This window comes from Nothobranchius furzeri, chromosome 2, assembly GCF_043380555.1.
Source record: "Nothobranchius furzeri strain GRZ-AD chromosome 2, NfurGRZ-RIMD1, whole genome shotgun sequence".
Classification (NCBI taxonomy): Eukaryota; Metazoa; Chordata; class Actinopteri; order Cyprinodontiformes; family Nothobranchiidae; genus Nothobranchius; species Nothobranchius furzeri.
Window position 1 is genome coordinate 93,100,601 of NC_091742.1, and position 24,378 is coordinate 93,124,978.

The 24,378-nt window shown below is 44.0% G+C and overlaps 1 protein-coding gene across 1 annotated transcript; it reads right to left on the reverse strand.

Moving 5' to 3' along the window:
- Positions 1-1,992: 1,992 nt before the first annotated feature.
- LOC139066155 (gastrula zinc finger protein XlCGF57.1-like) lies at positions 1,993-16,539 on the reverse strand. The gene is made up of 4 exons (XM_070548229.1): positions 16,279-16,539; positions 16,023-16,135; positions 9,919-10,437; positions 1,993-5,426 (listed from the first exon to the last, which is right to left on the reverse strand). The coding sequence occupies exons 2-4, from the start codon at positions 16,030-16,032 to the stop codon at positions 4,120-4,122; spliced, it is 1,836 nt and encodes a 611-aa protein (XP_070404330.1). The 5' UTR covers positions 16,033-16,135; positions 16,279-16,539; the 3' UTR covers positions 1,993-4,119.
- Positions 16,540-24,378: the final 7,839 nt, after the last annotated feature.

The window sequence follows — 24,378 nt, forward strand, 5'->3', positions numbered from 1 at the left end:
CTTCTTAATACCCTTTCTGGGTCTGGAGGCTCCTGCTGTATGTTGGGCTCACTTCTGGCTGGCTGCTGTCCTTCCAGTTCTTTCTGCGACTGCGTTGATGTTGATGGCGCAACAACGTCTTCCGTCGCATTTCCCGCCGCATCTTCCACCTCGTCTTCGGGCCGTGTCTCCTCCGGCCCGGCCTCTGGCTCTGCTGACTCCAGAGGGTTCACAGCTGTCGGACAGCTGACCGTGCAGCCCGACAGAAACTTCTTTAAAGCCCCCAGCTGTTTCTTCTTTTGTTCCTCTTCTCTTTTTTTCTTTTTACGTTTTGCTGCACCTGAAAGCATCGCGAAAGTTAACCTAAAACACCTGCAACTAGCTTAATCATGTCCCGCTCGATGATCCCGCTCCACTCTGACCGCTTCCTTCTCTGACGTCCTTAATTGGGTGGCGCCCAAGTTATAGGCTACTGTGATAGGCTGGCTTTAATGTGATGTAGCTAATGTAACAGTCTATGGTTAAGATAAACATTGTCACTCTTTTTAGTTAATAAATATTGAAATAGATTGTAGAGAGGACGAGTACTCTCTACAAATTCTATCACAGGACTTTTGTACATTTTATTTTTGATTTATTTATTTTTTTATTTTGTCCCTCTGTCTGGGCCCCATCCAGCCAATCAGGCCCTAGGCACGTGCCTACTTTGCCTTTGTGTTAATCCGGGCATGAATGTGACCATAACATTAGCTAGGTTGAGCGCGTTGTCCAGTAATCGGAAGGTTGCCGGTTCAATCCTGGCTCCGGACGGAGAATTCTGCTGTTGTGTCCTTGGGCAAGACACTTAACCCACCTTGCCTGCTGATGGTGGTCGGAGGGACCGGTGGCGCCTGTGCTCGGCAGCCTCGCCTCTGTCAGTGCGCTCCAGGGCAGCTGTGGCTACATCGTAGCTCATCACCATCAGTGTGTGAATGTGTGTGTGAGTGGATGAATGATACACTGTAGTGTAAAGCGCTTTTGAGTCCTTACTCTGTGTAGCGGAATATAGTTTGTATATTCTTTACACTTTTATTACGTCCAGAGATTAATCTACGGACTGGGCCCTTATAATCAGAAGAGGCTGTTTTTACTTCAGGGAGTTTTATTCAAACACTTTGTATTGACTTAGAGACAAGAAAAGAGAGAGTTGGGATCGTTTAAGAATATTTAATTTGTATAATTATTATTCAAACAATCACTAGGACTAACTCTATATGATGGATGCATATGGATTTGGATGTTGAAGCATTGGTGTGTGTGTGTGTGTGTCAGTTCAGAATCTCCAGCTGAGGCAGGCGGATCTGGGTGTCAGATGCTTCGACTACGAACCACGAGGGCTTCAGGAGGAAGAGACGTGAAACGCCATCTGTGTCGGTCTACGTACCGTTTCGGAGCCTCCTGGGTCAGATCAGGAATGTCAGGTCCTCGGACCTTCCTTGGTACTGGAACTGATGAAACAGCGTCTGCAGCACGACAAAACCTGTCTGCGGATCGGCTCCCGGTAGTAGCGGCAGATGTCAGCGCGTTCAGCTTTTATTTTGAAGGAACCGTCGTCTCGTTGTTAAAACGACAGAATTTTCCAGCTTGACAGTTCTCAGCTTAAAAGTAGAAAATACAGCTGGCCAGTCTGTAATTCCCTTTAGCGATGATGATTTGAGAGCTGGTTGAAACTACGTTGAATCTCTGATGGAGCTCAGATGTAAACTCAGATGGAACTGAAGTTAAAATGGCGTTGCTCTGTTTTATTAACTTAGTTGTTTATAATTCTTAGCAAATCGGAGTGGATAGATTAACTATACACTCCAGATTCTGCCCTGCAACAGAAAGGAAGTTCTGATTGGATGAGAACAATGTGTCATGATGTTTACCTTGTGTGAATCAGGATGTCTGGCTGAGTTAGTCCTGTTATTCAATAAACACATAAATCATTACATTGATTTCACAGATCAGTCACCTGATTATTATTGACAAACATTTGTTTTGATTAGCTTTATTAGAAATAAAGTTCTTTGATTAATTAATGAAAAGCGTTCTTCGTCCTTCTTCTGTCTTCTTTCCTGGAATGTAAACACCAAAGCAAGCGCACGACCATGGCAATTCGTGCACACTGTCACTGTGTTAAAAGGGCAGCTGTTATGGGCAGAAAATAGCATTTTCATAACGCTACATCTGAGAGGCGCTATACAAGTGCGGGTCATTTATCATTTAACAAGCAGGTGAAGACTTACAGATACAAGTCGAACAGTAGCATGGATAGACAGCAGTGTGATGGTTGAGCAGCAGCAATCCAAATGAGAAGCAGCAGTATATACAGTTAGGGATAGTCACATCTATGTGACTTCAGGCACATCCCTGCAGGGGATAGTAACATGTACATGACTTCAGGCACATCCCTGAATACACCTTTTTCCCTCGAGGTTTAATTACAGCACACCCTAGTGGCCAGTGGTGACCTCTGCAGTCCTGGCCGTGGAACTGTGGACCAGCTTTACAGAGCTCCGGACCCCACGTGACTCTCAGTTAGTAGACGCCATTTTGGCAGGTAAAAACTAAACAAACACGGATGTAAACATGAACGTGAACGGGATCAGCTTGGATTTTACTTCGTCAGAGTTTACTTCACACTTTAAAACCGAAGAAATTGTTTTATATAGTCAGAAATTAAATAGACTAAACATCTCCGACCCTTACCGTGCCCCTGGGATACTTTTTAAAAACGCTAGAAGCTGTCGGAGCGGACTTCTTACCGGACCTAGCCGGGGAACCCCTTGGGATTCCCCCGGAGGAGGAGGCGGCTGGGGAGAGGGAAGTCTGGGACTCTTGACGCTACTGCCCGCCCCGACGCCAGAAGCTGTCGGAGCGGACTTCTTACCGGACCTGGCCGGGGAACCCCTTGGGATTTACCCGGAAGAGTTGGCTCAGGTGGCTGGGGAGAGGGAAGTCTGGGCCTCTCAACGCTACATGCCCCCGCAACCCGACTCCGGATACGTGATTGAAAATGGATGGATGGATTGATGGATGGATGGACAAATAACAGATTTACACGTAAGTAATTTAAATAGAGTGCTGTGCTGTTTGAATGTATAAACTGAACGCCAATAGAAATCACTAGTTTGATTGTTTTCTGTGAATAAAATAAAAATGTCAGGCAGGAGCGTCTCAGGATCTGTCTGAGAGCTGTCTCGGTGAGACAGATAATAGCAATCCAAAGTGCTTTTTATGTGTGATCTGACAATTGATCAACCATTGCTTAAAAATTAAATACAGCTTAGCCAGTTAATTGCTGTGATCATAAAGCACGTAAACTGCAGCACGCAGAAATCACGAGGCAACGTTTTACGTGATGTTTACTTGTTGCTATGAGTAATAGGACAGAAAAAGCTACGCCAAAATAGGTTTAGGAAGCCCACTAAGAGTCGTAATAAAAGCATTTAAAATAAATACCATACACAACTGAGGAAACGTTGGTTTAAGTACCTGATATGAAGTGGTCGCTGCATAAGCGAAAACCTTTACTCTCGGGATCCCACAGTTTCATTTTAGCCCGGTCACTAGCGCGTTTTACTACAATCATCCAACGTTTGCGGCGCTCCGGATCTTGGGGAATCCTGTAGATGGCTCATTCCTTATGTCGTCCGTGTCTGTTCTGCATCCTGGGGCACAACAGGAATCTACGATATTTCCTGTCTGATTGAGTTTTCTGACAATAACAAATAGTCCAGCTGCCGGCTTCTACCTGCCAAGATGGCGCCATTTTGATTTGAACTGTTGCATGCCGGGAGAAGTGACGTCAACTCCCGGAGCTCTATACCCTTGCAAAGGTGATGGAGGGGGCATGGGAGTTTGCCCAACCAATCCACATGTGTTTTGTGGATTTTCTTAATCCTTAAGTAATATTTTTTTGTATTCAGAATTCATGAATGAACATCTCAAATGTTTGGTTAAGGTCTGAGTTTAAAAAGCAAAGATTTGAAAATGAAAATCAAAAGAAGAGGTGGCTCAATGGCCGAGTACGGACTTGATCAACGATAGTTGAGCAGAGGTACAAGACTAATATTAAGGTTGTAAAAAAACTAAATAGTACAATTGGAAGTACTGTTGTTAAATTAATACCTTGAGCCTTGCGTGGATGCTTGTATGTCTCTTTAAATGTGACTTTCGGCTAAATCGTTGTCTACAGAGCTCACAGGCAAAAGGCTTCTCTCCTGTGTGGACTTTCATGTGATAGTTTAAACTTGACTTTTGAGTACATCTGTATCCACAAAGCTCACAGGCAAAAGGCTTCTTTCCTGTGTGGACTCTCACGTGTGTGTTTAAACTATTTTTATGGCTAAATCTTTGTCCACAGAGCTCACAGGAAAAAGGCTTCTCTCCTGTGTGGACTCTCATGTGACTGTTTAAAGTTGCCTTTTGGGTACATCTGTATCCACAGAGGTCACAGGCAAAAGGCTTCTCTCCTGTATGGACTTTCATGTGATCGTTTAAATGCGAATTTTTGGTACATCTGTATCCACAGACATCACAGGCAAAAGGCTTATCTCCTGTGTGGACTTTCATGTGTGTGTTTAAATTATTTTTATGGCTAAATCTTTTCCCACAGAGCTCACATGCAAAAGGCTTATCTCCTGTGTGGACTCTCATGTGATCGTTTAAACTTGCCTTTTGGGTACATCTGTATCCACAGAGCTCACAGGCAAATGGCTTTTCTCCTGTGTGGACTCTCAAGTGTGTGTTTAAACTTTTTTTATGGCTAAATCTTTTCCCACAGAGCTCACATGCATAAGGCTTATCTCCTGTGTGGACTCTCATGTGTGTGTTTAAATTATTTTTCCGGCTAAATCTTTTCCCACAGAGCTCACAGGCAAAAGGCTTTTGTCCTGTGTGGACTTCCATGTGAGTGTTTAAACTATTTTTATGGCTAAATCTTTTCCCACAGTCATCACAACTAAATGATTTCGGTTGTTTCTGGACTTTTCTACATGAGCCTCCACGTTGCCTCTCTTTCACACATTTTGTATTAACCGAACACTCTGAAGACTTTACTGCTGAATGACTTGTCACTCTCACATGCTCCTGAAGAGACCACTTGTGGAGGAACCGTATACCACACACAGGGCAGCTAAATGATTTGTTGACGGTCTTAATATCTGACTCCGAAGACTTGTTCTCATTACAGCCATGGTCTCCGTTTCCAGTTTCATCTTCTCCACCCACTTCAATCTCTGAAGAATCAGATGTCTTTTCATTAGGGTCCAGATCTAGGTTCTTGCTAGTTTCTGCTCCTCCACCAACTTTTGCTGTCATCTGCCCAGCCAAGCTGCTGGCTGGGACACCTCCGTCTTTCATTTGATGGTTGTGGAAATGTAAGAGCAGAGGTTTCTCATCCGTCTCTTCTCTCTTCCTTGAAACTGCAGTGAACCAAGCAGAAATACATAAAAGAAAAACATTCAGTAAAAATACAAGACAAAAGACCTAGGGGTGTTTTTGCAATCAGTAATATACATAACAAATGTTGGTAAACACATTACTATTTATGGTAATGCATTACTTTAACAAATAACTATGAATCTAATGAGTTGCTTTTAAGTCCAGACATCACTATGCGATTGGAAGAAGGAAAATAACGTTATCTGCAAATTCAGACGAGTATCCGGTACGGATAAAGCATTTTTGATGAATACGAGCATGAAACGAGTAGGGCTGGGGGTAAACGATTATTTTTAAAACGATTATTCTGACGATTATTTTATCGAATAGTCGACTATTCTAATGACTATTTATACAATTAATCTAATGATTATTTTTCTATTGCACAGTTAATAAAAACCAAAAAATCTCTAATAAATTCCTCCAAAAAATTGATTAATTGTTACTGTAAGAGAATAAACACTACAGGCCTCCCATTTTGTATAACACTGCTTTTATTGTGTTGGTTGGTTATGTTCTGGTGACGTGTAGAACTTGGGAGTGCAGGCTGCTGCCTGAGAGGTGGTTGGAGACGGAGTGTCTCCGTGCTGCTTTGTTTTGGTCACTTATGTGCGTGAGGCGAGTGGTGTTACGACTCTTCCTGGGGAGTTTGGCTCGTGTGCAAAAAGGAAGGGACAATAACGGGATTTAAAAGTTAAAATGATGATCAGGTTTATTTACAACTACAAAAAAACAAATCTTTCCATCCACAGGTTGGGAGTAATAAAACTAATTCTGCCTGTGGGGAATTAAAGCAAAAGTACAGATAACTAGGGATGTCCCGCTGGGCAAAGATTACTGGGTTTTGGACCAAAATAAGAATCTCCAAAGTTCCAAACTCTAAACTGGGTGGTTAAACCAAACTCAAGGTGATATTTTAAACTAAACCGAAAACCCACGACACTCTAAATGTAATAAAAGGGAGATTTTATTACATTTAGACATTTATTAATTTATACCACAAATGATTATTTTTTATATGTGTTCAACATGTTTAAATATCGCTTGTTTAATTAACCAACATTTCTAGTGTACAGCGCCTTGTTTGGTTGTAATGCCTAAAATAAATAAAATTGGATTGGATTGGATTGAAAAAAGATGAACTCTAAACCAAAACGTAACAGCTTATCCAAACGCAAGAAGCTGTTAGCGAAAATGCTAACAGTAGCTTTACCAACGTTAAGTTCAAGTTGCCAAGTTTAAATAAACCAAAAACACCCAGCAGCAAACAGACCAGCATGGAGGAGAGACTGCTACCACCAAAACAGCTCTCCTAATGTCTGAAAGAAGCTCCTTTATGAAGGGAGAAACGCTCCCGGTGATTTTCTGCATCTGCTATAGAGACGGAGCAGCGCATCTGACCCCGGAAGTTGTTGTCCGTTGCTGGGAAACGAAGGCGGGCAAAACAGGAAAGGAACCTAGTAGCGGACGGACGTTGTTCCGGGTCTTCGGTATTTGGCGGAGATGTTAGTGAAGGCGGAGAAGAGGGCGAACTAGAGGAAAAACAGGCAGATTCCACCTCTATTTACAAACTCCTGGGGATGCAACAAGTGGGCGCGGTGCGTCGACTACCGGATCCGACGTCGACGAATTTTTAGAATCGAGCCGTCGACGTCATCGAGGCTTCGCTACAGCCCTAGAAACGAGTAAAGCTCGTAAATATCTGTAACCGTGCTGAAGGAAAATCCTCATTGGGTAACTGACTGTCTTCACGCTCTGTGATTGGCCAGTCAAATAGAACGCCCGCCCCTCCCTACACACAAAACTCTCTAGCCGTCCGGGAGCGCAGTCCGTCCGGCTCATCCACGCACACACACAGACAGTAACGGATCTCTCTGTGATTGCTTCACTGTTGCTCACGTTTCTTCAGTTTTCCCTAGGTTTTCTTCAGCTCGCCTCTTTTTTGGTTGAATATTTAAAGTTACTTTTTTCGTAACTTACATGGTGCATTTGACAAGACAGAGCTGACGTGCTGCGTTACTACCTCCACTCCGGTCGTTTATTTATTTATTTTTTTTAACTCCCTCTCTCTCTCTCAATTACACACACACGTTAATCCACATTGTTTTGTTTAACTTTGTGTGTGGCAAAATGCCAAGAACATCGGTTTAATCAAATTAAAATAAAAAAAATAAAGTTGTGTCTGGTTCCAGCATTTCATATTTCCTAGTTCCTACTGCATGAGTTCAGATGTATTAATCCATGCACTTAAATATTAATGTTCTGATTTTACTGAAACTGGTTCTGTAATAGTTCCTTCACTATTGTGATAGAAAATATTTAATCTCAATTATGAGGCTACTCTGTAAATAGTTTTCAAATAAACAATACACATAGCAACTTCTGATCAATCCATATCAATTTCAGATTTAAAATAATGAATTGATGTAAACCACACCCACTTCCGGTTAAATCACGCCCACTTCTGGGTTATGCCACGCCCATTCCGAGTACAGATACAGATAGTGGTGTACTCGCTCATCCCTAATTAAAAGCTCAAAACACTTAATATTTCAGGAAAGCAAAAAAAAAAACCACAACTTTTGTGTTGTGAGATTTATCATCATTAACATTATTATTACATGACAACGTAACCTGTGCCCACCTCGGCTGAAGACCCCGTGGACGTAACTACAACAGGACACAGCGAAGAAGAGACGCTGGAAAAGGAGAACTACTTCAATCACCTGCACCCAATCTCCAACCTGGTTTCACGGTCAAAGGATCAGAAGGACTTTTCGGGGACAAGATCAGCTCCCTGACAGGTGGACAACCACCTCAACACGCCATGGAAGGACCCAGACGTCTCCCTACTGAGAAGTTGAACTGTGCGCTCTCGCATCCCAAACTCCATTCTTGCATTCCAGACCTGGACTTCAAGGAACTCATTCACTTAAGACTGAAACCATCCTGATCAATGGACGAGGACTCTTAACCGTTCCAAACCATTCTTCAACCTGGACTCTCAGTCCACGGACAAGCCCTTTGATGAAGAACGCCTGGTTTGCCTCAGCTTCTGCCATAGTTAGAGCTGCATGAATTGATACTACCTGTTCCTCATTCACAGACACAGCCGTGTGCGACCTGTAGCTTTAAATTCATCTGATGTTTCAATAAACTCTACTGATGTTTCTGTGTATTATATGGTCTTGCTAATCCTTCCCAATCTCTTTACAGGAACTGCTCTAAATTGTAGAATTGTTGCATCACAGTAAATTCACATCAACATGTATGAAATAGCTCTTCTTTAGTTTATGATGGTGTTGATTTCACTGATTTCCATTATCTCACTTGTGTCTCTGTAAGCTGCTGTTTGTTATCGTCAGTTGTGTTTGCCTTATCGTGTTTTATTATTTTATTAGTTCTTTATTTTTTTATTTTCATTTTGTTTGGTTTTCCTATTCGGATAAACAGGAGGGATTATGTTATGGAAATGTTATGTTTATTATTAAATGAATGTATTATTCTATGCCTGAAAACACGCACGCACGCACGCACACACACACACAGTCTTATCTTTGTTATAAATAAACTCTGAGAGCAGAAACTCGGGGCAGTTGCCTTGAGCTTCTGCCCCTGATTGCAGTTTGGTGACTTGTCTGCTTGTTGTCTCTCCTCTCTCTCCAGCTGCAGGTATTGGGTTATTGATAAAATCCCTAACAGTCATGTAATCATTAGTTTAGAAATATAGAATTAAACTAATTTTTATAAACTATATTCTTGACTCTGAATTAATATGAAGTGTGTGTTCCTAAGGTCGTATTAAATCAAATATTCAAAGACCAATAAGATTGATCATTTATAATTAGATTGAATATCACATCTTATTGATCATTCAGTAAAAGTAACCACTTCCATCACGTTACACCATCAGCATGGCTCTACACTTCATCCTGCAGCATCTGGACTCCTGGGTACCTACACCAGGATCCTGCCAGAAGCAGAAACAGCTGGAGTTAGCAGGTCAGATCCACGGTGTGTAAAGTCCACTCATGGAGGGAACAGGAAGGGAAACCACTGAAGAACCAGGATAAACAGACCCGAGGAAACATGGACGGAGACACAGCGCTGCCCCGTGGCCAGGCGGGAATGTGGAAACGGACCTGTGGCTATTCCAAACACAGGCGCCATCTTGTTAGCGGCCAGAAGCAGAGTATGGGTGGGATGAGGCTGGCCCATACTCTGGAACAGCAGCTGCTATGTGTGGACTCTCATGTGATTTGTTTATTTACATTTGTAGTAAACCTTTCTCCACAGTCATCATGACTAAATGATTTAGGTTTCTTCTGGACTTTCCTGCACGAGTCTACATGTTGCTTCACTCTAACACATTTCTTATGAACCAAACAGCCTGAAGACCTTATTGCTGGATGACTTGTCTCCCTCACGTGTCTCTGGAGAGACCACTTGTGAAGAACTTGTTGACAGACTTACCATCTGACTCAGAAGACCTGCTCTCATTCCAGTCATCATCTTCATCTCCAGTTTCAGACCCAGAGTCTGACAGCTCAGAGTCCAGTTTCACACCATCATCATCATCATCATCATCATCATCATCATCTTCATCTCCACTAACTTCAGTCTCTGAAGAATCAGATGTTTGTTCATGAGGGTTCAGATCTGGGTTCCTGCTAGTTCCTGCTCCTCCACCAGTTTCTGCTGCCATCTGGTCAGCTGAGCTGCTGGTTGGAACATCTCTGTCTTCTATTTGCTGCTGATGAAGCTGTGAGACCAGAGGTTTCTCTTCATCATCCTCACTCTTTATAGAAACAGCAGTAACAGGAAACCCGACAGCTTCAGTCTCCTCCTTCAAACAGAGATGCTCTCCCTCCAGACTGGTCCAGAGCTCCTCCTGTTCCTCCTTTATGTGGAGGTGTTCTGGGTCCTGCTGGTCCACACCAGCACTCTGTTCTTCAGGAGCTTCTTCTTTAACCAGCACCAGCTGTGGAACATCTGTAGGAAACACAGACACGTGATGTTACAGACCACCATACCTTTATATTTACACCATGAGTGATACTGGCTACATGATGTGGGAAAAAGGAACAAGAACATGAACTTCATTTAGATAAAAACAGATTTCTACTTTAGGAACAATAAAAACTTCCATCACAATCAGCGTGTTTGTTTCTGACCAGAACTTCTAAGCCTCCTACTCACAACCCAAGCTTTAGATCTGAAGCTTATGTGAGGAGAAACGTCTCCAAGATAAAATCAGCAACTATTCAGTCAAAAGGAAAATGAATAAACACTTAGATGTAGCTGCTGTCAGTAACAATCTTTCACTTTTAAGCTCTCAGCAGGCTAGAGCACTACAAAGCAAAGGAATCTTACTAATTAGTATTTTGGGAGATTTATTGTTGTTATTATTATTATTAGTAGTAGTGGGTTACTTAGTGACTGAGCAGTGGGCGGAGCCTGTTGTTTTCTACTCATTGTATTATTTTTCAGCGTTTTATTGTGATTCCTTTCGTGACCTCGGTCTGTGACACGTGCTGTATGAATAAACTTGGTTCTTCTTCCACCACAGAGAAAGGCTGCTCTTCCAGCATCATGAACTTCCTTATGGTCCGGTTATTAGCTGAGCCTTCTGACGCTCATACAGACGGGTGTTGGTGAGCGTAGCTGCGTCTGACTGGGAGGTGTTGATCTCTGCAGCCATCCCTGGAAACTCACCTCACTCCACCCAGACTTTGTTCTTTACGTCGTATTAAACCAGCTGTAATCAGCTTCCCCAGGAGCTGAAGCTTTTCATTGCAGGACTCAAAGCTTACATCACTCTCGCAGACGGAGTTCAAGTTAGGCGGACATGTTGTTTTACATTGTTGCTGCTGTCCTGTGTAACGAAATAGAGTGATGTAACTATCTAGAGTTGTATTTTAATACACTGTAAGTAGATCACTTGTTATAATCAGAAGATGGGTTGTTTTTATCATCAGGGAGTTTAATTAAACACTCTGTATTGACTTTGAGACAAGAAAAGAGAGAGAGTTGGGATCGTTTGAGAATCTTTAATTTATCTTAATTATAAACTCTTAACAATCTACCAGGACTAACTCTGTGATGGATGAAAATGGATTTGGATGTTGTGTTGGTGCGTGTGTGTGTGTGTGTGTGTGTGTGTGTGTGTGTGTGTGTGTGTGTGTGTGTGTGTGTGTGTGTGTGTGTGTGTGTGTGTGGTTGGTTCAGACTCCTTAGGCTGACGTCATTGAATCTGGTAGTCTTTGTTATGACTAGATATCACGAGGCTTATAAAGTGATGACATGAGCTGCTATTTTGCCGTGTACGTACCCAGTGGGGGGCCTCCCAGGTAGATCAGGAAATGCCAGGTCCAAGAACCTCGGATGTGTACTGGAGCTGTCGGAGCAGCGGTCGCAGCACGTCAAAGCCCGTCTGATGGGTCGACCCCGGTACCGATCGGCAGCGTCAGCAGGTGCTCTTATTTTGAAAGGATGTCGTCTGGTTGTTAAACGACAAAAATCTCCAACTTCACAGTTCTTAGTTTAAAGAAGAAAACACATCTGGCCAGGCTGTGCTTCTCTTTGGATGACGGTGAACAGAACTGAAGTCAAAATGGAACTGACTTAAAATGGCGTTGCCTTGTTTTATATCTCTGAATTGTTGATAAGTTTTAGTAAAGCGGATTGGACACTTTAAGTCAATAAGCCAGATTCTCCTGCGGCAGCCAAAAGCTCTGATTGGTTGGAACAATGTGTCATGCGTTTCTATGGAGATGAGGGTCAGTCTGTCTGTGCAGTAGTCCTGTTTTCATTAAACACATAAATCATGACAACTTTATTCCACAGATCATTCACTTGATTATTATTGATCAACCTCTGTTTCGACTAGCTTTAATCACAAATTAAGTACTTTGATTATTGAAAAGCTTCTTCTTCTCCTTCTGGCTCTTCTCCTGGAATGTAAACAGTCTGAGGAACACCCGACCTTGGCTTTTCTACACGGGGTGTTACTGTGTACAGGGGCAGCTGTGTGGAGCTGAAAACTATGAAGTTCATAACGTTACATCTGCACAGCATGAAGGAAAAGGGGAAGAACCCCAAGTGCTGCACACAGGGTTCACACAGGTGTTGCTGGTATGATCAGAACATCCCAAACTAACACCAACGTAGATACACAATAAACAACTTGTATTAAGTACTGATGAGCTATCTGCAGTGGAACAGGACCAGCTGGCATCCTCACACCAAAAGGAGGAATGGGTGTCTTTTATAAACCAGCCAGGCACTAACTGGTGTGTTTCCATTACCGAAACTTCCCAGTATGACCGTCTCCACTTCACCGGAGCCAGCCGAACCGGTCGTTTTCCAGACCTTTTGAGAGTCTTTGCAGGTTCTGTGGCCTCACCCAGATCACCCGCGGGCGAACCAAGTTCTAACCAGAAGCATCTGTCAGCATTCATTCTGGACAGTTTTACTTATTTTATGCTTCTTTGTGAGAAATGTCCTCATGTCCCCATGTCTGTGGAGGGATCAGACATGGACACTGCTTATTATGGGACAGTAATGGCACTGACTCCTCCTCCAGCTTCGACAAGCCTGTAGTTTCACTTTGGTTCGTTCGGTCTTTTATTTTCTAACTTTGTTGACAACTATTAAGATTAGTTATCTGTTATACTTATTTACATTTGATAGTAATATGATTAATAATATTTAATCTTACCTTCTATCATTTGTGGGTTTAGTGCATTCACTTAATATTAATTATAAAATTATAAATAACAGGTCACTACAGTCTGGGCATAGAAAGTGTTTCTAGGAACTAACGCTTGTTCAGCAGCTCACCTGTTCCACTGACAAGAGAAATCCTCTCATCAGCAGGTGATCAGCAGAGCGTCATGACCGCTCATTGCATCTAAAGGACAAAGGTCACTCTTTCGAGGATGCCAACGTTCACATTTTGGACAGAGAGGACAGATGGTTTGAAAGAGGAGTAAAGGAAGCCGTTTATGTCCACTGTGAGCAACCATCTTTGAACAGAGGCGGTGGTTTACGACACCAACTGTCTGCCATCTATAATCCAGTTTTGAGATCCCTTCCCAGATGCCTCAACGCCCACGCATATCCTGGGCCATCTGACCTCAGGAATTCACATGATAGGGTGGGGCCAGGCTTCACAATGAGCTCACCCGAAACTCTGGCTGAATAGAACCCACACCCACGCTCACACCTTGGCTCATGTGTTTATGTAGAAGATCATCAGGGGGTCTTTTGTTCCCTCTTCGGGGGGAAACTCCCACTGGGTTTAAATCTGGGACTCTCCACCATTTGACCTTAGAACGGAAGAAGCCTCTCGGATGAGAGGTGAAACGTCTTCAAGCAACTCAAAGAAGTCCAGACGCTTTTCTTTCAAAGCTCATTAGACTACAATGACCTTGATGACTGAGAACCTTCACAGACAGGTTTTTAAGTAACTTAATGGTATTGGCCCGTCTTATCTTTTACAACTGCTTTTACCATATGAACCCTCGCGGTCCCTGCGCTCAGCCGTCTCCTTGTCATTCCTGAAGTCAGGACTCGCACTCACGGCGAGGCGTCTTTTAGTTATTACGGCCCTCGCCTCTGGAACGGGCTGCCAGAGGATCTCAGGGTCGCAGAGAATGTTCATGTTTTTAAGAATAGGCTCAAGACCCACCTTTTTAGTTTAGCTTTTAACTGATTTCTATTTATTGAATTGCTTGTTTTACTTATATATTTATTTTTACTATTCATTGAATGACTTGTTTTAGTAATTTAATTATTTTACATCATCCATTTTAGATATTTTCCATTTTAGCTTGTGTTATTTTACATGTCACATATTTTAATTCTTCCAGCGTTTCCTCTGTGGAGCCCTCTGCCTCGGCACCAGTGGTCGGTGGCGGCGGCTGGGGTAACCCAGGGTAGTGCCCAGGTGGTGGTGGGGGTTGCCACCCTCCCTCCCAGGGCGCCCTGGATTGGTGTCTTGGCTGATGCTGTTAATTTGCTGCTGTTGAGGCAGATGGCTCCTTTGATGGCGTGTCTTTCATTACCTGTCCAATATGAGCTCAACCTAGTGTTTACTGTGGTCTTTTAATGTGGTGTGTGTGTGTGTGTGTGTGTGTGTGTGTGTGTGTGTGTGTGTGTGTGTGTGTGTGTGTGTGTGTGTGTGTGTGTGTGTGCGCATGGCAATGGTTTGTGGATTGGGAGTGAAACTGTCACAATTGTTTTAAGTGTGGGAAAGGGAGGGAATGTGGGTTATATGGGTCATTTCAATCTGTTAAGCACTTTGTGCTGTATGCTATACGTGAAAAGTGCTTTATAAATAAAGTTTGATTTGAGTCGAGCCGTCTATATCTTTTATTGGGTGAGTCGCTATACAGAACAGAAGTTTAAGAGTATTTGAGTTTTCTAGACGGCTAATTTAGGTTATGTGTTATAGTGGGATGTGTGGAACCCACGCTAGAGAGACCAGGTGGCTGTGCTGGCGCTTCAAGCACGCTAATACCTCATCTTGGTGAGTTAACACCATGTGCTTGCTAAGCTCTGCTAGCAACCTGCTAACTAAAGCTAACTGACTTTGGCCAGCCACATGAGTTCATTTTAATGGATGTTAATGGTAATTCTGCTAACAGAAGGGAACAAATAATTATTTTTGTTTTATTTTTCCAAATGAATGTGAATATTGTGGATCTTAAACATCAATTTTGTTGATTATCATATTGTTATTGTGTATTTTTTGTATTACTCTATGGTTACATGCTAATCATAATCCTTGTTAAAAAAAAACTGGTTAAAAACTGGAAAAAAAAAAGATTCAAACTATTAGTTACGTGAGTTAAAAACTGTTTCATGTATTGCCAAAATGTATTTTGAGAAAAGAAATGTACATGCATGTAAATTGTTACTATGGTAATTTGAAGGATGAAGAAAGAAAAGATTGTAAAAGCTATAGCTGTGAGAATAAGAGATGAGAATTTTATTTAGCTGTAAACAATAATTGCATTATTGTTGTGCAGGTTAGGTTTTTATGCTCGGTACGGGACTGAAGTGGATTGGAGTCCTGGATTCTCTCCGGATGGAGATGGCGAGCCTGTGCCCGAACTGAACTGAATCCCGATCAGGAGAACATCATTCTTCTATACTGAGCCAACATTCCAGTGGTAACCACTCAGACCACTGAACCTGAGTTTTACAAGACCGAGGAGACTTTCTTTTTGACTAGACTACGACCAAATAGAAGACTGACTTTGAGCTCAGCCTGACTAGGTTTACTGATATAGGGGGAAAGGCCTAATTGTTTAATTATATGTCTATTGCAGCTGCAGTATTTTTTGTTCTATTTTCATATTTCTATATAAAATTACAAATCTGGTGCAACTGTGTTCTTTTGCTCATTCTTTGGATCCAGCTATTCCATTTCCCACTCACTGGTAATTTGTAAGGTAATCCTGTTGGACCTAGAGTCTGGCCTATTTATTATTATTTTTTGAATAAGTGGTAACTTCATCTGACGCCAGGGTTACAACAGACTGACAATATATTCATTCATCCACCAGTACCTGTGTCCATGCTGTCCAGGTCCAGGTGGTGAAGAACACACAATGAATCAGTCCCAGCTGATGGATGATCCTGAAGTGGTAGCAGGTTTTCTTTAGCCGTGTTTAGCTAACAGCTGCAATAGAAACAAAGCAGGAGAGCTGATTAAGATGCTGCTTCAGAACAACGCAGGAGATTAAAGATCCAACGCTTTGGTTCTGGCCAAAGGAACAGCAGCAGATCCAGAGGGCAGGAAGTCTAGAGAAAAACTTTTCTCACCCACAACCTGATTCTGGAGCTCCGATTGTCACGAAGACCGCAGAATATCTTCTCTGGTTCTGGAAAGAACTCCACCAAGTTGTTGAGGAGGAGAAGAAAGTTTCCACAGCCTGGTGAGAAGATTTCTGCAGCAGCAGCAGTTAGTCGCTTTAGCTGATCAACTCTCCCAGAGACTGAAGTGAAGACATTTTTACTGCAGAGCCTCAAATATTCTCCTCACACACCAGAACAACAACAAGCTAGCTCTGTTAGCAGCTTCCGGTTTCTGCTTTTTTCCGGTGGTCGGTGACCAGCGTAAAGGTGCTTTAGCGCCACCTGCTGGAGCAGAATAAATCACAGTTGGCTCTCACACATAACTTCCGCTGGTGGTTTTTTAGACAAAATATTTGTCGTAATTTTTTTTAACGGTTTCGTCAAAAGCCCCGAAAAAACAAGTACACTACATTTTGTTATACTTCTGACCCATAACCTAAGATGTTTTAGTGACGGTACAGAACAGATTGCTGCGCTCAAAGGAACAGGAAATGCGTCCTAAGACGATTTGGTCATGATAAATTTCATTTCAGTTTATTTATAAAGCGCCAAATCACGACAAGAGTCATCTCAAGGCACTTCATACAGTAAGCATTCCAATACAGGTCAGTTCATTAAGCCAATCAGAAAAAAAATCCTATATAAGGAACCAGCATGTTGCATCAAGTCACTGACTAGCGTCAGAGTCTTTACAGCAATCCTCATACTAAGCAAGCATTTAGTGACAGTGGAGAGGAAAACTCCCTTTTAACAGGAACAAACCTCCAGAGGATCCTGGCTCATCTATGGAGCTAGGATTGGGACAATATTCAATGTAACTTGTACCAAGTTTTGTAACTTGGAACATGTTTCATGACATGCAACTTTGGATTTCACAACTTGTAACTTTAGTTTTCTAACTTTTAATTCTCAATTTGTACATGTATTTCTTGTTTTGTAACAGGAAAGTTTCATTTTGTACATGTATTTTTTATTTTGTATAATCAAACTTTTATTTTGTACATTTACTACTCATTTTGTAACATCAAACATTCATTCAGAAACATGAAACTTTTGGTTTTTACCTAGCAGACTTCCAAAATAAAAAAATCAATGTACATGTTTGAAATCAAAACTCTCAAAACACACATTTCATTCTACCGGTACAAACCTCAAATCTACAGTGTTGGCGGTGAACGGGCCGGTGAAAACTCCGCTGGTGATCGATTCCGACCTGGGGGTGTAAAATGCGGGAAATGCAGCAGGAGGGGGAAGAACTGCGGGAAAAAAATCACTGCTAGCAGGGGGGTGGCCCAACACAGCCTCAGTGACAATAATAATGATGATGGCTGGGTTAGTTTGGGAGAAGAGGAACAGTATTCCAAGTGGATCAGGCATTTTGATGAGCCAGTTGGATACTGTGGAGACAGGGATCTGTCAAATTCAGAACACATTGATTTTCTGTCAGTTTTTTCGGATGAGGAATTCTGGACCCTCATCACAACTGAAACTAACCGATATGTCTCGTCTCGTCTCTCGTCTTCCTCCGCTTATCCGGGTCCGGGTCGCGGGGGCAGCATCCCAACTAGGGAGCTCCAGGCCGTCCTCTCCCCGGCCTTGTCCACCAGCTCCTCCGGCAGGACCCCAAGGCGTTCCCGGACCAGATTGGAGATGTAACCTCTCCAACGTGTCCTGGGTCGACCCGGGGGCCTTCTGCCGGCAGGACATGCCCGAAACACCTCCCCGGGGAGGCGTCCAGGAGGCATCCTGACCAGATGCCCAAACCACCTCAACTGGCTCCTTTCGATCCGGAGGAGCAGCGGTTCTACTCCGAGTCCCTCCCGAATGTCCGAGCTCCTCACCCTATCTCTAAGGCTGAGCCCGGCCATCCTACGGAGGAAACTCATTTCGGCCGCTTGTATCCGCGATCTCGTTCTTTCGGTCATTACCCAAAGCTCATGACCATAGGTGAGGATTGGGACGTAGATCGACCGGTAAATCGAGAGCCTGGCTTTCTGGCTCAGCTCCCTCTTCCCCACGACAGATCGGCTCAGCGTCCGCATCACTGCAGACGCCGAACCAATCCGCCTGTCGATCTCCCGATCCCTCCTACCCTCACTCGTGAACAAGACCCCGAGATACTTAAACTCCTCCACTTGAGGTAGGACCTCTCCCCCGACCCGGAGGTGGCAAGCCACCCTTTTCCGGTCGAGAACCATGGTCTCAGATTTGGAGGTGCTGATCCTCATCCCAGCCGCTTCACATTCGGCCGCGAACCTACCCAGCAAGAGCTGAAGGTCAGAGCTGGATGAACCTAGGAGGACCACGTCATCCGCAAAAAGCAGAGACGAGATTCTCCTGCCACCAAACTCGACACACTCCACACCACGGCTGCGTCTAGAAATTCTGTCCATAAAAGTGATGAACAGAACCGGTGACAAAGGGCAGCCCTGGCGGAGTCCAACCCTCACTGGGAACAGGTCCGACTTACTACCGGCTACGCGGACCAAACTCACGCTCCTCTGGTAAAGGGACTGAATGGCCCTTAACAGAAAGCCACCCACCCCATACTCCTGGAGCGTCCCCCACAGGGTGCCCCTGGGGACACGGTCATAAGCCTTCTCCAAATCCACAAAGCACATGTGGATTGGTTGGGCAAACTCCCATGCCCCCTCCATCACCCTTGCAAGGGTATAGAGCTGGTCCACAGTTCCACGGCCAGGACGAAAACCACATTGCTCCTCCTCTATCTGAGATTCAACTATCGATCGGACCCTCCTCTCCAGTACCTTGGAGTAGACCTTTCCAGGGAGGCTGAGGAGTGTGATCCCCCTATAGTTGGAACACACCCTCAGGTCACCCTTCTTAAAGATGGGGACCACCACCCCGGTCTGCCACTCCCTAGGAACTGCCCCCGATGACCACGCAATGTTGTAGAGACGTGTCAACCATGACAGCCCTACAACATCCATAGCCTTGAGATACCCAGGACGAATCTCATCCGCCCCCGGGGCTCCGCCACTGTGTAGTTGTTTGACTACCTCAGCAACTTCTGCCCCCGAGATCGGACAGTCCATCCCCAGGCCTCCCAGCTCTGGTTCCTCCTCAGAATGCGCATTGGTGGGATTGAGGAGCTCCTCAAAGTATTCCTTCCACCGTCCGACTATAGCCTCAGTTGATGTCAGCAGCTCCCCATCCCCACTGTAAACAGTGTGAGCGAGTTGCTGCCTTCCTCTCCTGAGGCGCCGGACAGTTTGCCAGAACCTCTTTGGAGCCGATCGATAGTCTTTCTCCATGGCCTCACCAAACTCCTCCCACGCCCGAGATTTTGCCTCGGCAACTGCCACTGCTGCACCCCGCTTGGCTATCCGGTACCTGTCTGCTGCCTCCGGAGACCCACTGACCAGCCACGCCCTGTAGGCCTCCTTCTTCAGCTTGACGGCTCCCCGAACCTCTGGTGTCCACCAGCGGGTACGGGGGTTGCCACCACGACTGGCACCGGCCACCTTACGACCACAGCTAGCAACAGCCGCCTCGACAATCGCAGAGTGGAACAAGGCCCACTCGGACTCAATGTCCCCCACTGCTCTCGGGACGTGGTCAAAGCTCTGCCGGAGGTGGGAGTTGAAGACCATCTTGACAGGTTCTTCTGCCAGGCGTTCCCAGCATACCCTCACTATGCGTTTGGGTCTGCCAGGTCTACGCGGCATGTTCCCTTGCCATCTGATCCAACTCACCACCAGGTGGTGATCAGTTGACAGCTCCGCCCCTCTCTTCACTCGGGTGTCCAAAACATACGGCCGCAGGTCAGATGATACGACTACAAAATCTATCATCGACCTGTGACCTAGGCTGCCCTGGTACCAAGTGTACCGGTGGGCATCCTTATGTTCGAACATGGTGTTCGTTATGGCCAAACTGCGGCTTGCACAGAAATCCAATAACAAAACACCGCTCGAGTTCAGATTAGGTGGGCCGTTCCTCCCAATCACACCCCTCCAGGTCAAGCTGTCATTGCCCACGTGAGCATTGAAGTCCCCCAGCAGGACAATGGAGTCCCCTGATGGAGCACTATCTAGCACTCGTCCCAGGGACTCCAAAAAGGGTGGGTACTCTGAACTGATATTTGGCCCATAAGCACAAACAACAGTCAGGACCCGTTCCCCGACCCGAAGGCGCAAGGAAGCTACCCTCTTGTCCCCCGGGGTAAACCCCAACACACAGGCAGAGAGTCTCGGGGCTAACAAAAAGCCAACCCCAGCCCTCCGCCTCTCACCCGGAGCAACTCCAGCAAAGTAGAGTGTCCAACCCCTCTCCAGGTCTCGGGTTCCAGAGCCAATGCAATGTGTCGAGGTGAGTCCGACTATATCTAGCCGGTACCGCTCAACCTCTGCCACAAGCTCCGGCTCCTTCCCCGCCAGCGAGGTGACGTTCCATGTCCCAAAAACTAGTTTTCTTGTCCGGGGATTGGACCGCCAAGGCTCCCGCCTTGGTCTGCCCCCCGATTCACATTGCACCGGACCCTTCATGTTCCCCCTGCGGGTGGTGGGTCCACAGTTGGACGAGCCCATGTATCCGGTTCGGGCTGGGCCCGGCCGGGCCCCATGGGCGAAAGCCCGGCCACCAGGCGCTCGCTCACGGGCCCCAACCCCAGGCCTGGCTCCAGGGTGGGACCCCGGTAACCCTCCGGGCCGGGTACTCCAACTCTTCGTTTTAACCGCCATGAAAGATCCTTCGAACCGTTCTTTGTCTCACCCTTCACCTAAGACCAATTTGTCATGGGAGACCCTACCAGGGGCACTAAGTGCCCCAGACAACATAGCTCCTAGGATCATTAGGGCACTCAAACTCCTCCACCACGATAAGGTGACGGTTCAAGGAGGAGAAACCGATATGCTCACCGGTATTTAGAGAGGGAGGAACTGAAATCTAGCTCCAGATATAATGACTGGTACGATGCAACTGTCCCAGAAAATAAAACGTTCATTGCCTTTCAGTTCTGCATGGGGCTTGTGGAAAAGCCTGAGATTGAAGATTATATATATATTTACCATATATATATATATATATATATATATATATATATATATATATATAAGTGGCTGCTTTCGAATCCTACTACTAAAAATATATATAGAAGTGCGACAGCCAAGTGCACAGCTCTGTGGAGTAAAGCTAGCAGATCGACCTTGGCCTCAGAAATAATGGGAGATACTGTTGGCAAAAAGCTGCTGGTGCCATGCTCCACAAGATGGAACTCTTTCTACGACGTTGTGGCAAGGATCGTTGAAATGCCCACAAGTGACTTGAATACCATCTCTGATCGTTTAGAGTTAAAATGTTTTAGTGAGAAAGAGCTTCAGTTTCTGAAAGAATACTGTGCAGTCATGAAGCCACTCACAGTTGCTTTGGACATCCTACAAGGAGAAGAGACCTGTAACTTTGGCACCGTCCTCCTCACCTTGGAAGTACTGATGTCAAAGACGCTGGAGATGAAAGAAGGTCTGACTATTGCAGCTGGCTTACCAGATGCCATAGCACAGGTAAGAAAGATCCATCATCATATCTAATTTTCTACTAGTACAAAAAGACTGAATTTAATCAATAGACACCACTCATTTTTACTAAAGCATGTGGTATATGTTTTTTATAACAGGAGAAGTTTATAAATGTAAACGCTGATATTTTCATTGGAGCAACCACTGATGTAACCAAAAATATATGCTCCACTTAACTACATTATGCAATAAAAATAAACATTAATAGCTTTGTGCCACAGTTTCTTTTTGCCAAATAAATGTTAAGTTTTGTCTAATCATTTGTCATTTGTCTACAGTATATGCTGTAATTTTGATGTTTACATTTTTTTAGAACTTGTACCAATAACTAAAAAAATCACACGGTGGTGTACAACCTTTAAAAAACTTGCTTTAAGAAAAATATTTCCTTTGTTTAAGGTCTGTGCCGCTTGGGTGTGTGTTTTTCAGGCTATCCAAAGACGTTTTGCATCTGTCTTGGAAAACGAAGATGCAATGCTTGCAGCTGTCACACTTCCCATGTTCAAACTGCGATGGTTAAAAGATCAGGAGAAGAAAGAGATGGTCAAGGGAATGCTGATGAAAGAGTGCCACAAGCTCAACCCTCGACCTGGTCCTGTGCAGCAAGCAGCCAAGATGCAGGTGACTCCAACAACACCAGACTCAAGCTTCTCCAATGTGCAGGACTTTTTCTGCTTTGAGGATGATGATGCTTTCAAATTTCAGAACACTTATTATATATATATATATATATATATATATATATATATATATATATATATATATATATATATATATATATATATATATATATATATATATATATATATTTAAGTTTAGTTTATTTCAAACAAAGAAAACATACATAATTTTTTTAAATACCACAAACAGAAAAAATACATATGTAGCGTTATGGTTTTATGCTCTTTTATGAAAGAGGAACCATGCTACGTATTAATTCGGAATATTAATTTTAATAAATCAATCACCAAATTTTATATTGTTCAGAAGACTCAAAGGTTGTTTTCATCCATAAACTGCCGATAATATCTGAGTGTCTGTGTTTCAGTTCAATGAGGAAACCAGTTTGACGTTTAAAAGTTTTAATTCTTCAAATTAAACTAATGATTTTGAAATTGACAAACAGGAAATACAATCAACATTAGTAACTTTGTGGGACAATCTCTTTAACAGTTGATATGCTGTTCTGGCTCAAATAGACCTTCTGATGAATTTATGAAGATTGAGAATGTTGTGACGGTGAGAGTGATATGAGATGGGATGGAGGCGTGAGTGCATCTGATTTTGCTTCAGGAAGAAACAGGTGTCTGAGTGAAAAGTGATGGTTTGAATAAACTTAGGCTTTTAGTTGGAAAAGATGCATCAAACGCTAAACACCGTGTTCTGTCTCACCGAATTCTTGTGGACCCTCTTTCGGATCCGGGCCGTGGAGGATGTTGTGGTTCATCCGGATGACGCCGACGGCTGACAGGAGACGTAGGTGTCGAGCGGACCCGGTCCAGAGTTGCCCCTCGGTACACGTTGATGGTAAAGCGTTTTGTCGACGCGCTTTCTTAAGTTAATTCACTCAGAAATCAAAAGACTCAGTAATGAGTCTGCGTTAGAAGTTGCGATTCAGCTATTCTGCCTGGCGTGGCAGAAACAGCGTGAGAGGAGGGGGGGGGGGATTGAGCCCATGGGCTCCGTTCCCCGTTAGCGGTTGTTCACAAGTCCTCTCTCTCTCGTGGCCCAACACGAACTGAATCAAAAAGACTGAAACTTACCAAAAACCTCTCTTCTCAAAGCAAAAACATGTGCGTCATCAAATGTGTCTGGATTTTACTGTGGGAAGGTGTGTGTGGGTGTGTGTGAATGTTTGTGTGCTTGAGTGTGAAGGTCAGTACCAAACATTCAACATTATCTACTTAAGTGTGGATTCATTAATCCATTATAATTACCCCAAAGCATAAGAACCATTCATTTGATTAAACACATTTATAATGAGCAAAATGATAATGGTTATTTTAACATTAAAATCAAGAAAAAGAAGTTTAAACTTTATGTTTTGACTTGGTCTGGGTACAACTCATGTAAACACATCTTCTGGTAGACAGCAGGTGGTTGATGTTATGGTTTCCTCCCAGACTCGCTGGCGTTCAGGACTTAATCTGTGGGTGAAAGTTCTCAATGACCCAGCTTTGACCTAGCTGCGTCCAGCACCACCTTTGTGATAGAAAACCATATTTCCTCACGTTACATACCCCCCCTTTTTGTGACGACATGGTGGTCAAGCACAGGCCACCTGCCGTTACAAACACAATAACGTGATGTACTCGTGAAGGTAGACATCCCAGATGAAGGCAGGAACGATGAAGTGTCACCACAGGTCTCGTGTAGAAGGGAGTGTATCCTGATCAGATGATTAAGGCCAAAACTGTTGCAATCATTGTAAAGTAATCCACTTAGGAAATCTTGAAAGCAGAGCTATTTCAATAGCAGTTAACTTCATCAGCAATAATGCAAAGGTATGCAAAGGATAAGCAGCTCGTGT

Bases quoted from the DNA above. Each gene is read 5' to 3' on its own strand.
- LOC139066155 (XM_070548229.1), bottom strand. The intron at 5,427-9,918 runs GTAAGTCTGTCA...GGTTCACTGCAG, and splicing joins CAGGTCTTCTGAGTCAGATG to TTTCAAGGAAGAGAGAAGAG.